This window comes from Typopeltis vanoorti, chromosome 25 (genome assembly GCF_054136105.1).
Source record: "Typopeltis vanoorti isolate ZY-2024b chromosome 25, IOZ_Tvanoo_1.0, whole genome shotgun sequence".
Taxonomy (NCBI): Eukaryota; Metazoa; Arthropoda; class Arachnida; order Uropygi; family Thelyphonidae; genus Typopeltis; species Typopeltis vanoorti.
In genome coordinates, this window is record NC_143573.1 from 54788850 (window position 1) to 54802522 (window position 13673).

General features: G+C 37.4%; 1 protein-coding gene across 1 annotated transcript in view; it reads right to left on the reverse strand.

Moving 5' to 3' along the window:
* Positions 1-4666: 4666 nt before the first annotated feature.
* The window catches only part of LOC150092755 (choline/ethanolamine kinase-like), a 188496-nt gene continuing 179489 nt past the window's right edge, over positions 4667-13673 (reverse strand). The window contains exon 9 of the mRNA XM_090414392.1: positions 4667-5132. Coding sequence (XP_090270518.1) covers positions 5067-5132 — 66 coding nt within the window. The 3' untranslated portion in view covers positions 4667-5066. The remainder of the gene's footprint in view (positions 5133-13673) is intronic.

Sequence of the window (13673 nt, forward strand, 5' to 3'; positions counted from 1 at the left end):
TGATATATATATGGTTATTCATTGTATTCATGTTGAAGTTTCTGGAAGAGAAAGCTGGGTGAAATTGGAATTCAAATAAATAATTTAGTGACTAAAATTAATTATTTTTGCTGGCCTGGTTGGCCGAGTGGTCAATGTATCCGCTCTCCAGCCTAAAGGCTGCGGGTTCGAATCTCGCCGTGGGCATGGATGTTTGTCTGTGAAAATACTAGTGGTGGTGATGGTGGTCGGCGATAGATGGCGCTGCTGTAAATGAAGAAGGTATTTGCAGATGGTGGAGACGGAGAGTTGTAGAGTAGGTGCTCTCCCTCGATGAATCTTGCACTCCCTGGAGGTGTTATGTAATAATAATATTTATAAGCCAATGTTTCACCAGCTCAAGCTAGTATTATTGGTGACATGATAAGAATATATATAGTCAGTGAAGACAGGGAATGAGATGAACTCCAGAACAAGGACAGTCGCATAAGGACAACATTGGCTCTTCATGGAAATTTTTGTTATTAAAAATTGATGGGAAGATAGAGTAGGACACTAATATCTGTTCAAGATCACGCCATCAGTTCTGTAGAACTTGTGCCACTTCCAGGAGCATTCTCTCTGTTTTAAACCGAGATTTGTGAAAATAGCATTTTGCCATTTTCAGAACTAAGATGATATCTTTGTGATGTGGCTAAATTGCAATGACATCCTCTGTATATCTCAACCATACTTTAGGCTTGAGATGGGGGGGATGGCAAATATTAAAACATTTTCATGTATGAGTTAGCAGTGGAGAAAGAGTGAAAAAAATTGCTTTAACCTTTTTCAATATTTTAGTTACAAGGCAAGTGGATAAGCCACTGATGAGGGACACATCCATCCTCAGGACCAGCACTGCATCTGGAACAATAAGCTCTGCTTACATCATTCCAATAAAATGGATACAACAGAAAAACCTTGACCAAACTCTTAAAAAGAACAAACCTTCCAAGCCAGACTATACATACACTATATTGCCAACTTTGTTGGCCAGGTGGAATGAATTCTTTGTGGATAATGCCCTTGGAATCATAGAAACAAATCAGCATTGTCTTTGCTTTTGACTTCTCCAAATGATACTCAAAACATCACGTTTTGTCACCAGTAATGATCGTTTCAAGGAAGTTTGAGTCCTTACGAGCAGTTTTAATGAGGTCCTTGCAGTGTTCAATTCGATACATTTTTGTGGTCTTCGGTCAACTTGTGGGGAACAAATCACGAATTCAATTTACAAAGGCCCAAACTCTCAGTCAAAATGTTGTGCACAGTTGATTTTGGAATCCCCAATTCATCTTCAATCAATCTCACGGACGATTTCAGGATTTCTTTGATGAAATCACGCACTTTTTGGATTTTAACTTGGTTCAGTCCAGTTTTTGGACAGCCTGGCATTTCATCGTCCTCAATCGTCTCACGACCACTTTGAAATCACTTGTAAACTTGAGTAAGGGATAAGCATTCATCACCGTATGCTTTTTGAAGCATTTGATGCATTTCAGTAAAACTTTTACTAAGTTTAATACAAAAGTCAATCGCAGCTCTCTGTTTGAAACTCATTTTCCAACCGTTCATCAAAACACACTGTCACTCTTGGCACTATAACTTGGCGTCTAATGAAACAAATGTCATAAACAGTTGACACAACACTAATGAAGGTTGCCGCTTTCAACATGAATACAATGAATAACCATATATATATCAATGTCATGTCTTTCTGTGAAAATACTAGTGGTGGCACTAGTTTCTTCTATTTTCGAAAAGTTCGGTTTCTTTTTGGACAGAGGATGTATATATAATTAATGAAAATAGAAAAAAGTAATCCTTATCCATCCACAGTATGAATTTACTGTAGGTCTGTACAAAACTTTCTTGAGTGTAAACTGCATAAAAAAAAAAAGAACTTAATCTACTGATACAAATGGTACAACAGATAATGTAGGATCCATCATAAAGCAACATATAATCAGAAGAGTATAGAAACCTCTGAACAAAGTTTCCATCTTTCTGAGACAAATTAAGGATTGCCGAATTCTCTTTCCTTCCAAGGCATCTACTGCATCCCCTGTCAGTGTGGAAAACACAGTATTGCAGACAATCAGGTGTGACTACTTTGATAGAAAAAAAAAAGAACATAAAAAACATAAACAGTATAGACAACCAAATAGCAGACTAGCACAACATGCTATTGAGGAAGGTCATTTCATCAGATGGAAGCCAAGCTACTTCACAAATTTCAATTTAAAACAGAGAGACTATTCCTGGAAACAGCACGTTCTACAGAGCCTGGTTCTGTAGAACCTGCCAACAACATAACCGATAATGTGATCTTGCACAGATTTTGTTACATCATCCTATCTTCCCATCAGCATTAACAACAGAGATTACCATGAAGAGCAACACTGTCATTCTCCATGCATGAGACTGTTCTTGGTCTCGATTTCATTTCATTCTTTGTTTTCACTGACTGTGTATTGTTAATGTTCTGATAATGCTACTTGAACTGGCTAAACATTGGCTTGTAAATAATTAATTTTAGTCAGTAAATTATTTATTTGCATTCCAGTTTCATATAATTTTTTGTTCCATAAACTTCAACATGAATCATAGCAACTGTTATGCTAATTCGAGCATGGAAATTCGTTATTATTATTATTATATGGTATCTCCATGGAGTCCACAGACTCATTATGAGAGACCCACAATAACATTTATACACACAAAACTTATCCTACCTTTCTTTAAATTCATTCACTGTCAGAGCACTCATAACTAATTCTGGCAATCCATTCCGCTCATTTGCTGCTCTTCATGCAAAAAAGTATGTAGTCCATACACCCTTACTAGCCACTCTCTTACACAACTTCCACAGATTACCCCTAGTTCTCTCACTGTTTGTCATATATTGAAAATTTATTCAAATTAAGTGGATATTGAATCCAACATCTAGTACAGAACCCTAAGGTGCTTTACTAGTCACCCCCATTCTTCTAGATTCCCCTTCACCATATAATACTCTCTGGTATATGTCTGTCAGCTACTATGTATCCATGCTACCAGCTTCATATCCATCCCCATTTGCTCCAACTTTTGTAATAGTTTTCCTTGTGGTATTATTATTATTATTATTATTATTATTATTATTATTATTATTATTAAGAGAGACCTCCAGGGAGTCAGAGACTTATCGAGGGAGGCCACATACTACACACACCAGCAATCATACTTATTCTTGAATTCATTCACACTACTTGCATCACAACATCCAATGGCAATCCATTCCAATCACACACCACCCTCTGAGGAAAAAATCTATTCCTCAGAAAAAAGAATTAGTCACACCCTTCTTGGCAGCTTTCGTTCTCAGCTTCCAATGATGCCCTCGTCCTTTCCCCACCCTCCATAAATTGAAAAATTCATGGAGGTGGGGAAATTCTGTCAAATGTCTTTTCAAAGTACAGTAGTAAAATGGTATAGCCATTTCCTTTATCCAATTCCACTGCCACTTTATTATAAAATGCAAATCAATTACTAAGACAGGACCTACCCTTTACAAATCCATGTAGCCCACTTATCCACCCATTGTTGGAATTTGCCTTTAACAAAATTTTCCAATACTTTAACATCCATTCCTGATATATTAATTGGTCTGTATTTTTTTTTTTTTTACTTCTCTTGGAGCCACCTTTATGTAAAGGAACTATCTTACTCTTTTTTCCACTCCCTTGGAACCTTGTCAGAGCTGAGACTTAGATCAAACAACTTCATTAGTGGTAATGCCAGATCTCTTGCACATTTACGTAGCACAGGCTAGCATGCCATCCAATCACACTGTTGTATTCACATTAATAGTTTTCAATATGCTGAACACCTGCTGTTCATCAACCTCAATTCTGGCACTCATCTTTGTCACATCAACAACTGCGAACGATTTTTCGTTTGGATTTTCCAGCTGGATGATACACTTTTTTCAAAATGATCACTCAGCAACTGAACAATTTCTTCTATCTCACCATCAGCATTGATTAAAGTCATCCTACCATAGTTTTATTCCTCTTACTTGCTACCTAATGAAAACCTCTTGTATTTAATTTGGCCTTCTTAACTAATTTTCTCTTATAATCTGATTTGGCCTTTCTTACTATATACCATCTTACCATATTTTTTACCATATTCACCTTTCTTATCATATGAGTATGCTGATCACCTTTTCTTTATATTCTCTCCACAGTGTTTTCTTTTTTTTACAGCTGTTGCTTTATATCTCTACTCATCCACTTAATTCCCACTTGGTTTATCCTCCTGACCTTGGGTATAAAGTCTAATATTGCTTCCTAAACAATCTCTGACCACTTCCCATGCACTGTTGACATTCTTTCCTTGTAGCTTCTCAAGCTATAGCACTGGTCCAAGAAGCCTCCTAAGTGTGTCATAATTATCAGCTTTATATTTCAACATATAAAATAAATCCTTTCTTAATAGAGAATTCCACATATTTAGAAACCTCCCAGAATTTCTTCCCAGAACTTCATTATATTCATTCAGTAGTAGGCAAGGTAACTCATAAGTAGAAAAATAACTTTATTTCCTACATGTACATTATATATTAAAGTCAATAAATGGATATTTGTTATTTTAAAATACTTTATCAGAACAATAAATTTTGGAAATTGAATGTTGTGTTTTCATTTTCATCAGTTATGCATTTTATTTCTTTGAAAACTGGAGTTCAGAAAACTGTATAGTATATAAAAACTAGACATTAATTATATTTCAATTACTCTTAATATTAATTTCAAGATAAAGTAAGATGATAATTTGCACCTTAATTCTAACTTCATTAATTAAATGAATTTGTTCCTCAAAGAGTATTATACAGAAACTTAAGGAAATAATAAATATTAAATACAAAAATGTATAATGTTGAATACTATGATTTAAGTGTAAATACAGTATATTAACAAAAATATACAGTCACAGAACCAAGTTGAATTTTCTTGTATTCTTCATATGATATTTCGTTTGGATTAAAATAAAAGCTTTTTTTTTTATATTTTGCTAAGAAGCCATGATTTGTGTTTTAAATAAGCATCCAATCTAAAATTAGCATATTCCTAAATAAAAAAAAAAAGAATGAATTAGATGGACAATGAAATTATAAAAGAACATTCTCAATAATATAATAATACACTAGAATCTTGAATTACATTTGATTGATGTTACTGGTTGATTTGATTAACATATCTATCCCATCCCCTCCAGGAATTTTTCAGGTGGATCTGAATTAACTGGATGGATTTGTTAGTCTCGTGTTGCAAAATGAAAGGTTTTGAATGAATTTCCTAAATTTCAGGCAATGTATTCCCTTTTCACCTATTGGTTTAAAGGGGATTCATTACTTAAAATTTAGGAATGACATTGCTAATATTGTGAAGACATCGTAGTGGTGACATGGCATTAACATGAAGTAAATAGGTTATGGTTCCACTGTATAAGGCCTTGATCAGTCTGCAGTAATGGATTACTGAACTTGCTTGGTTTTCAGTGGGATAAGAATATATTTTAGAGGGTCCAGAAGAGATTGGCTCTGACATATTAGGGTTTCCTGGAAGCTGTATAAGGAGGATGTAAGCAAAAAAATGAGAAGATGGTTCTTTGCATGGTGAAGGGAATTCATTTCCTGAAAATGCAGAAAGTCCGTGCCATTAGCCGAGTGGCTATGCACTTCACAATAATATGCCTGGGAAAAGAGTGTCCTGGGTTCGATTCCCATCACTGATGTGAGGAGCTTAGGATCTTTCTCAGACATAGCTAGCTGGTCTTGGGTGTGGACTACAGGGTTTTTCTCCCCAGATTATCTGGGGGATTTTCATTCTGCACCCAGGCAAACCATCCTTGAGAACTCAACGCTTCCACAGACATACGATACACCAGGAGGCATAGGGCTAACCACTTTATCCTTGTGTATGGTAGTGGCTAAATGAATAGAAAATCCTTGACATCGCAAGTTGAAAAAGGAAGAAGAAGAAAATGCAGAAATAGCGAATGAGTTTAAGGCATGCAATGTAAGGTGTGTGTGTGTGTGTGTGTGTGTGTGTGTGTGTGTGTGTGTGTGTGTGTGTGTGTGTGTGTGTGTGACAGCAAGGGACGGAGGTCTGATATTAATAATAATAAACATTTGAGGTTTCTTTTATAATGTTAACTGTTTAAAAAATGCAAAAAAAATATTCATTACTTTGCTCACATCCTACTTATAAAACTTTCAAGAATGGCCTCATGCTCTCTCCTGTTGCCTCCTCTTATGCTACAAAAAACATCATCCACATTCATCTGGTAATAACCTCTTACCAACCTCAATCATGTCCTCCCTCCTCTTATCCAGTAGAGTCTGCACATCATAATTCCCCAGTCATTCTTTGTACGCAACATTCCACGGACCAGGAACCACCTTAGTTAGTCATCTCTCGATCCTTCACAGTATCTCTTCAGCTGGTTGAAAACCAGGTGACCAAATTTATGCACAATGAAATTATAAAAGAACTGAATAATATAATAATACACTAGAATCTTGAATTACATTTGATTGATTCTGCTGATTAAAGCCTTATACAGTATTCCCTTGACTTATGTCCTCTCGAAGATACGTCTGTGATCCTATAAGGGAATAAACATTTTCTATTATACTTTCGAACAAGACATCAGCGAGCATAAAGTAAAAAGGTTTCTATTTAGCATCATTTGCAGTGGGAACCGCACATTCAGCAGCAATCTCCCTCGGCAATTGGCACATGTCTTCAACAGTTCCTCTGTTGATTTTGTGTTTGAGAAATAGGTTATTTGTGTATTTATCGTTAAATATTTCATGATATTTTGTGCAACATGCATGCTTTGACTAGGCCCCTACATGCCTAGTCAAAAAACCTAGTGAAGAATCACAGAAAAAGAGGTGAGCAATTGATCTTGAAACAAAGTTGCAAGTTATAAAGCAACATGAAGTTGGTAAGCACGTCAATTTGATCATAAATGACTTCGGATGGTCTCATTCCACAGCGATGACCATTTTGAAAAATAAGGATAAAATCGTAGTCTGTGAAAGGATCTGCTTCCGTTAAATTAATGATAGTGACAAAGCAATGACAAGGCCCTATTGGTGATATGGGAAAGCTACTTGCATCATGGATAGAAGACCTCAACCAAAAGCACATACCCTTAGTACTAGGACCATAACCACTAAGGCACTAAGTCTCTTCAACATGTTGAAGGAGAAAGCAAGGTCCGATTACAGTTAAGAATTCAACGATTCTTCTGGTTGGTTCATGAGATTTAAGCAGCGTTTTGCACTGCATAATGTGAAAATGTATGTCGAATCTGCAAGTGCCAAGGAGTTTGTGGAGAAATTGGATAAAATTATTACGGAGGAATATTATTTGCCACAGCAAATCTTTAACATGGATGAGGCCTCTTTGTTTTGTAAAAAAAAAATGCCATAGTGGACATTCATCCACAAAAAAGTTAAAATCTGTGCCTGATTTCAAAGTTCTTAAAGACCATATTATGATTCTGTTAGGGGGTAATGTGGCTGGATATAAACTGAAACCATTTGATAAGATACAGTGAGAATCCACAAGCCGTCAAAAACATTAGGAAGCATACTCTTCCAGTTCATTATCGGAGCAATAAGAAGTTGTGGATGACCCAAAAATTGTTTGAGGATGCCTTAATCAACTGTTATGTGAGTGAATTGGAAAGCTATTATGTGAAAGCAAATGTAGAATTTAAAATTTTATTAATTCTAGGTAATGCTCCAGATCATCCACCTTACATTGGTGATTTCACCCCAAGATCAAGGGGTGAAGATCACCAATGTAAGGGGCGAAGATCACCAATTGTTTCTCCATCCAAACACAATTTCATTGATCCAACCAATGAATCAGTGAGTTCTTGCAGTGTTTAAGGCTTATTTTCTATGGACAACTTTTTCACAAGCCATTTCTGCTACTGATGGAAATGATCAGACTCTCATGCAATTCTGGAAAGTATTCAATATTTATCATGCTATTAAAAATATTGCTGTGGCTTGGGACAAAGTGACCTCTCATTGTATGAGTGGCATATGGAGAAAGACATTAAAAAGTTTTGTACACAATTTTCGAAGTTTTGTAAAAAAAAAATGAAGACCTTAGTAAATCGAGTGAAGAAATAGTGGGCCTAGCAAACAATCTGAATCTTGAAGTGAATGATGATGACACAGTTCAACTCATAGAAAGTGTACCTGAAGAGTTGACCAGCGAAGAATTGGTTGAACTGGAGGAACAACGTGTAGAAAAAGAGGAAGAATGAGAAAAGGAAGAGGGAAAAGAGAAACAAGAAGAGGTAGTTAAACAATTCACAGTGAAGGGTCTTGCAGAAATGGCAGTTAGCAAAGTTCTCAAAATGGCTGAAGACATTGACCCCAAGGTTGAACACTACTTATTAGTAGAAAGGAAAGTACGTGATGCGTTTGCTTGCTATAAACAAATTTATGATGAAAAGAAGAAGAAAAGGAATAAGCAAAGCAAATTGGACATTTTCATCAAAAAAAAAACAAAGTTTACACCAGAAGAGCTGCAGCCTGGTCCTTCAGATAGGGAAGGTAATGAAGATGTGATTGTGGAGGAAGATTTTGGTAATTATTCTCCTCTTTTATAGTGGCAGTAACACCTAGTATAGTACAGTCTTATAAGGTTTAAAAATTAAAATGACAGTATACTTATTATGGCTAAGTCCCTAACCCCTATAACTCTCTTGATTTAATGTATCGACTTACGTCCTGCCGGATGGAACAGAACCCGACGTAAGTCGAGGGATGACTGTACATTGAAACCATAAATATCCTTACTTTTACAAGTCTGTATCCTCTGCATCATCATCATCATCAATTTCCTGACATGTACCTGCAAGGGGTGTACAGCTAGTCATAATCTACTTTGCTGCCCTCACAATTTTAGCATTGTGTTCCTGATATTTTAAGTCCTTATCCACCATTATCCACTTGACTAAATTGAATAGCTGTTGTAATAGATATGTTATGAAGGTCAGCAATAACAAGACAAAGACAATGAAAATAGACAGAAGCTTTGAAAATATCAACTGTATTGTGAATGGAGAACCTATAGAACAAGTAAAATATTTCAGCTACTTAGGCATGATATTTACTGAAGATGGTAAATTAAATATGGAAATAGACAACAGAATCAACAAAACTGGTATGGTAGGAAGTCAGTTGAATAAATTTATATGGAATAAGAGAGAAATTAGTCAAAACACTAAATTTCAAACCAATTTTACCTTATGGTTTTAGAGCTGGATTAGAAGTAAAACACTTGACCAAATATTAGAGATCACAGATATCAGTGTCCTGAGAAAGATTAGGGGCATGAACAGATGGCATCAATGGCAATATCATATTAAAAATGAGGCTATTAGGAAGGAACTTGACATTGTCAGTATCCAGGAATGCATTAGCAGAGCTAATCTCAGGTAGTATGGTCACTTAAACAGAATGAGAGAGGAAAGATTAGCAAAACAAGTGTTCTCTGCCAAGTTGGTAGGAAAAAGCCAGAGGAAGACCAAGATATAGGTGGATTGATATGGTAAAAAGTGACTTAGAAGATAGAAATATAAGATCTGATGATGTTGGAGTCTTGATAGGTAACAGACTGATTTGGAGGAAAATTGTAGATAGGAAGTTAGTAATGATGTAAATTTTTCAATCAGTACTGTCATATCCTGTACACCCCTTGAAAGTACATGGCAGGAATTTGATGATTATTACTATTACTATTGTTACGGGCAACCCCAGGGAGTCATTGGACTCATCAAGGGAGGCCCCAAATCATATTCATCACAACTATTTGACATTCATACAGTATCTATCATACCTCGCCTTAAACTCATTCACTGTCACAGCATCCACCACAGACTCAGGGAGCGCATTCCACTCATTCACTACTCTAAAAGTAAAGAACCCAGCTCTAACACCTTTACTAACCACACTTTTGCCCAGTTTCCATGGATGTCCCCTAGTCCTCCCACAACCAGCCCTGTTCTCAAAAATATCTTCTGAATTAATTTTATAGAAACCCTTCAGTAATTTGAATGTCTCAATCATATCTCCTCTCCTCCGCCTATCAACCAATTTTTGCAACCCACAAATCCTCAACCTGTTCTCATACGGTTCATTCCACAGACCTGCTATCATCTTGGTCACTCGCCTCTGGATCCTCTCCACCTCCTCCCCATCAAGAAGAAACCTAGGTGACCAAATCTGAGCACAGTAGTCTAGATGGGGTCTTATCAAGGCTCGATACAGAGGAACAATAACCTGCTTGTCTCTGCTTGTCATCGTATTCTTCAGCAACCAAGTGATTTGATGAGCTGTTTTGGTCACTTTTACAATGTGTCCCCTAAATTTCAATTCCTTATCTACCAACACTCCTAAATCTCATGCCTCATCAATTTCCTGGAGCACGGTTCCACCAATGCAGTAAACTGCCGCCAATCTTTTCACCCCAAAATGCATAACCTTACATTTTGCCACATTAAACTGACATCCATTCTCCTTAGCCCAGACCTCCAATCTATCCAAATCATCCTGCAAAATTTTGACGTCATCTGCATTCACTATTGCCCTACCCAACTTCGCATCATCCGCAAACAAATGAACTGTTCCTCTCAGATCATTTCCTATATCATTTATGAACAAATTAAACAGCAGTGGTCCAAGAACAGATCCTTGTGGCACACCACTAGTCACAGGCCGTCTTGTGGGCTCTACTCCCGAGTAAACCACTCTCTGATATCTCTCCGTCAACCACCCTCCTATCCATCTCACCAACCCTATGTCCATTCCCATATGCTGCAATTTACTGATTAGAATTCCATGTGGAATCCTGTCAAAGGCCTTGGCAAGGTCCAGTAGAATCACCGTAAACCCATTACCCTTATCCAGTTCAGCCGTCACTGTGTTATAATACGTGAGCAAGTTACTGAGGCATGACCTACCCTTCACAAAACCATGCTGTCCCCAATACAGTATCCCATTTTCTTCTATCCAATCTTGTATTTTCCTCTTGACTATTTTCTCTAAGACCTTGACAATGATTCCTGATATGCTAATCGGTCGGTAATTTACTACAGCAGTCTTGGAACCACCTTTATGCAGTGGAACTATTTTCCCCTTTTTCCACCCGCTCAGGACTAACCCAGACCCGAGACTCAAATTAAACAAAATGGTCAAGGGTACTGACAATTCTTTAGCTGCTTCTCGTGCAACACGAGCTGGTATACCATCCAATCCCACAGATGTATTGACATTGAGGTTATGCAATAGACTACTCACCTCCACTTCATTAACCACAATTCCCGTATAATCTACTGGTTTATTCGTTTCTGCAATGTCACCACCTGGATGATATACTTTTGCAAAGTGCTCACTCAGTAACTCAACTATCTCAACTGATTCAGTTACCTCCCTACCATCGGCATTCTTTAAAATCAATCTGCCATGTACATTTTATCTTTTACTTGCTACATATCTAAAAAACTGTTTAGGATTCTCTTTAGCCTGCATGGCCAATGTTCTTTCGTAATCCTTTTTTGCTTTTCTTACCACACTCGTCACCCTTCTGGCCTGTGCTTTTTACCGTTCATGTGCCTGCCGGTCACCCTTCTCCTTAAATTCCCTCCATAGTTGTTTCTTTTTTTGCAACTCAAGCTTAATGGTGTTATTCATCCATGTAACCCCTACTTGATTTATTATTCGGACTCTAGGTATACAGTCAGCCATTGCTTCATGCAAGCACTTCTTAACTACCTCCCATGCACTATCAACTTCTAGTCCTTGCAGTTGTACATGCCATGGCACTGAACCAATCAAACTCCTAAGCTTGTCATACTTTCCAGCCCGATAATTCCACATGTACCCTGTCTTAATTGAAAATTCTACACCTTTAGCCACCTCCCAAGTTAAGACCCTATGATCACTCTCACCGATTGGTGGCAATGTGGTCATATTTGTTACAGCCAAATCCTCAGATGTAATTACTAGGTCAAGCACTCTCTGACCCCTAGTATTTTCCATTACATGCTGTCGCAGATAGTTATCCCTTAATAACCGCATAAAATCCAGTTCCTTCCTCCCGTGTGTCCTCTCCTCACCCCAATCAATGCGACCATAGTTGAAATCTCCCATAATAATCACCCTCCTTCCACCCATTTCTTCTATTTGCTTGTGCATACTGTCACCACCATCTTTTCCATCACCTGGTCTATAGCAGCACCCAATTGTATATTTAGTTCTGCTAGCCACAATCTCACACCAAATGGCCTCAAATGTGCTCTTTTCTCTATCCTGCAATTCAACTTCTATTCTCCTTGGCTGGAGCTCATCAGCTATCATCAACAATACTCCTCCCCCCATTTTATTCACTCTGTCATTCCTGAACACACTATACCCATCACATTCAATCCCACTAGTTATATCATCTACAGTCAGCCATGTTTCACTAATACCTATAACCTGTGGTCTGGAAGTGCCAACCATGGCCAAAAACTCTTCCTTCTTGTTCCTAATACTCCTAGTATTAGTGTACATGAATTTAAGACCCCCATTAGCCCCAACCCTACCTTGATGCCTTATATTAACTATCCCACTCAGATTTGTTGTCCTTATTTGCTCTGGCATATTATATTCATTCTTACATTCAACTGCCTCCATAAGGACTGTATCTCTACCCCCCCCCTAACAAATCTAGTTTCCCTGAATTTGCACATCCACTACATTCAGCAACACTTTCTCAAGTCTTCTTACACCGTAACCATTCAAATGCAAGCCATCCATCTTATATAGATCCTTTCGCCCATCAAACTCACTCCACACATCCACAAATTCCACACCACTCGTCATACATAACCCACGCATAAAGTCATTTGCAATTATAGCCCTCCTTTTAAACATTTCACTGTCATACTGTGGCAAAAGACTGATCATTCTAACTCTCTCACTCTTTTCTTTTGCTACCTCAAACAATTCATTCAGGTCTTCTATCATTTCCATTTTATCTCCTTTCAAATCATTCGTACCTGCCACAACAGTCATTTCTTTCACCCTTTCCTTTTGCTCTCTAATAGACTCAGTTACGTCCTTTATGGTCGCACCAGGTTGGTACGATTTTGTCAAATCCTCTACTAACACACCTCGTACTAATGAGTCTCCATATCCACCATTATCCCAAGATTCCTCATCTTCCTCTAATCTCAGGTGGTATGGTCACTTAAGATATTCCTGAGTGCTATGGCATGTACTGTGCGACTATCTGGAATATATACGTGATCATTTTGGCATTTAAATGACTCTCAAATGGTGAAAATCATCTCATCTGTGAAGAGGATGTCTGTGTCTACTTTTATGTTGCCTCCATAATGTTTTTTTTTTCTCTGTATTGCTTGCTTAATCTCTTCATTGATGCATTTCATGCATACCTTATTTAACCCTCTGATTTTTGGAATACATTTAGAATGACCTCTACTAAATAGTTCTTGAATATCACCCAGATTAGCTAACTGCTGCTTATACAACTTTTGCTTCCTTTACAAACTGAGTCACCCTTCTTGCC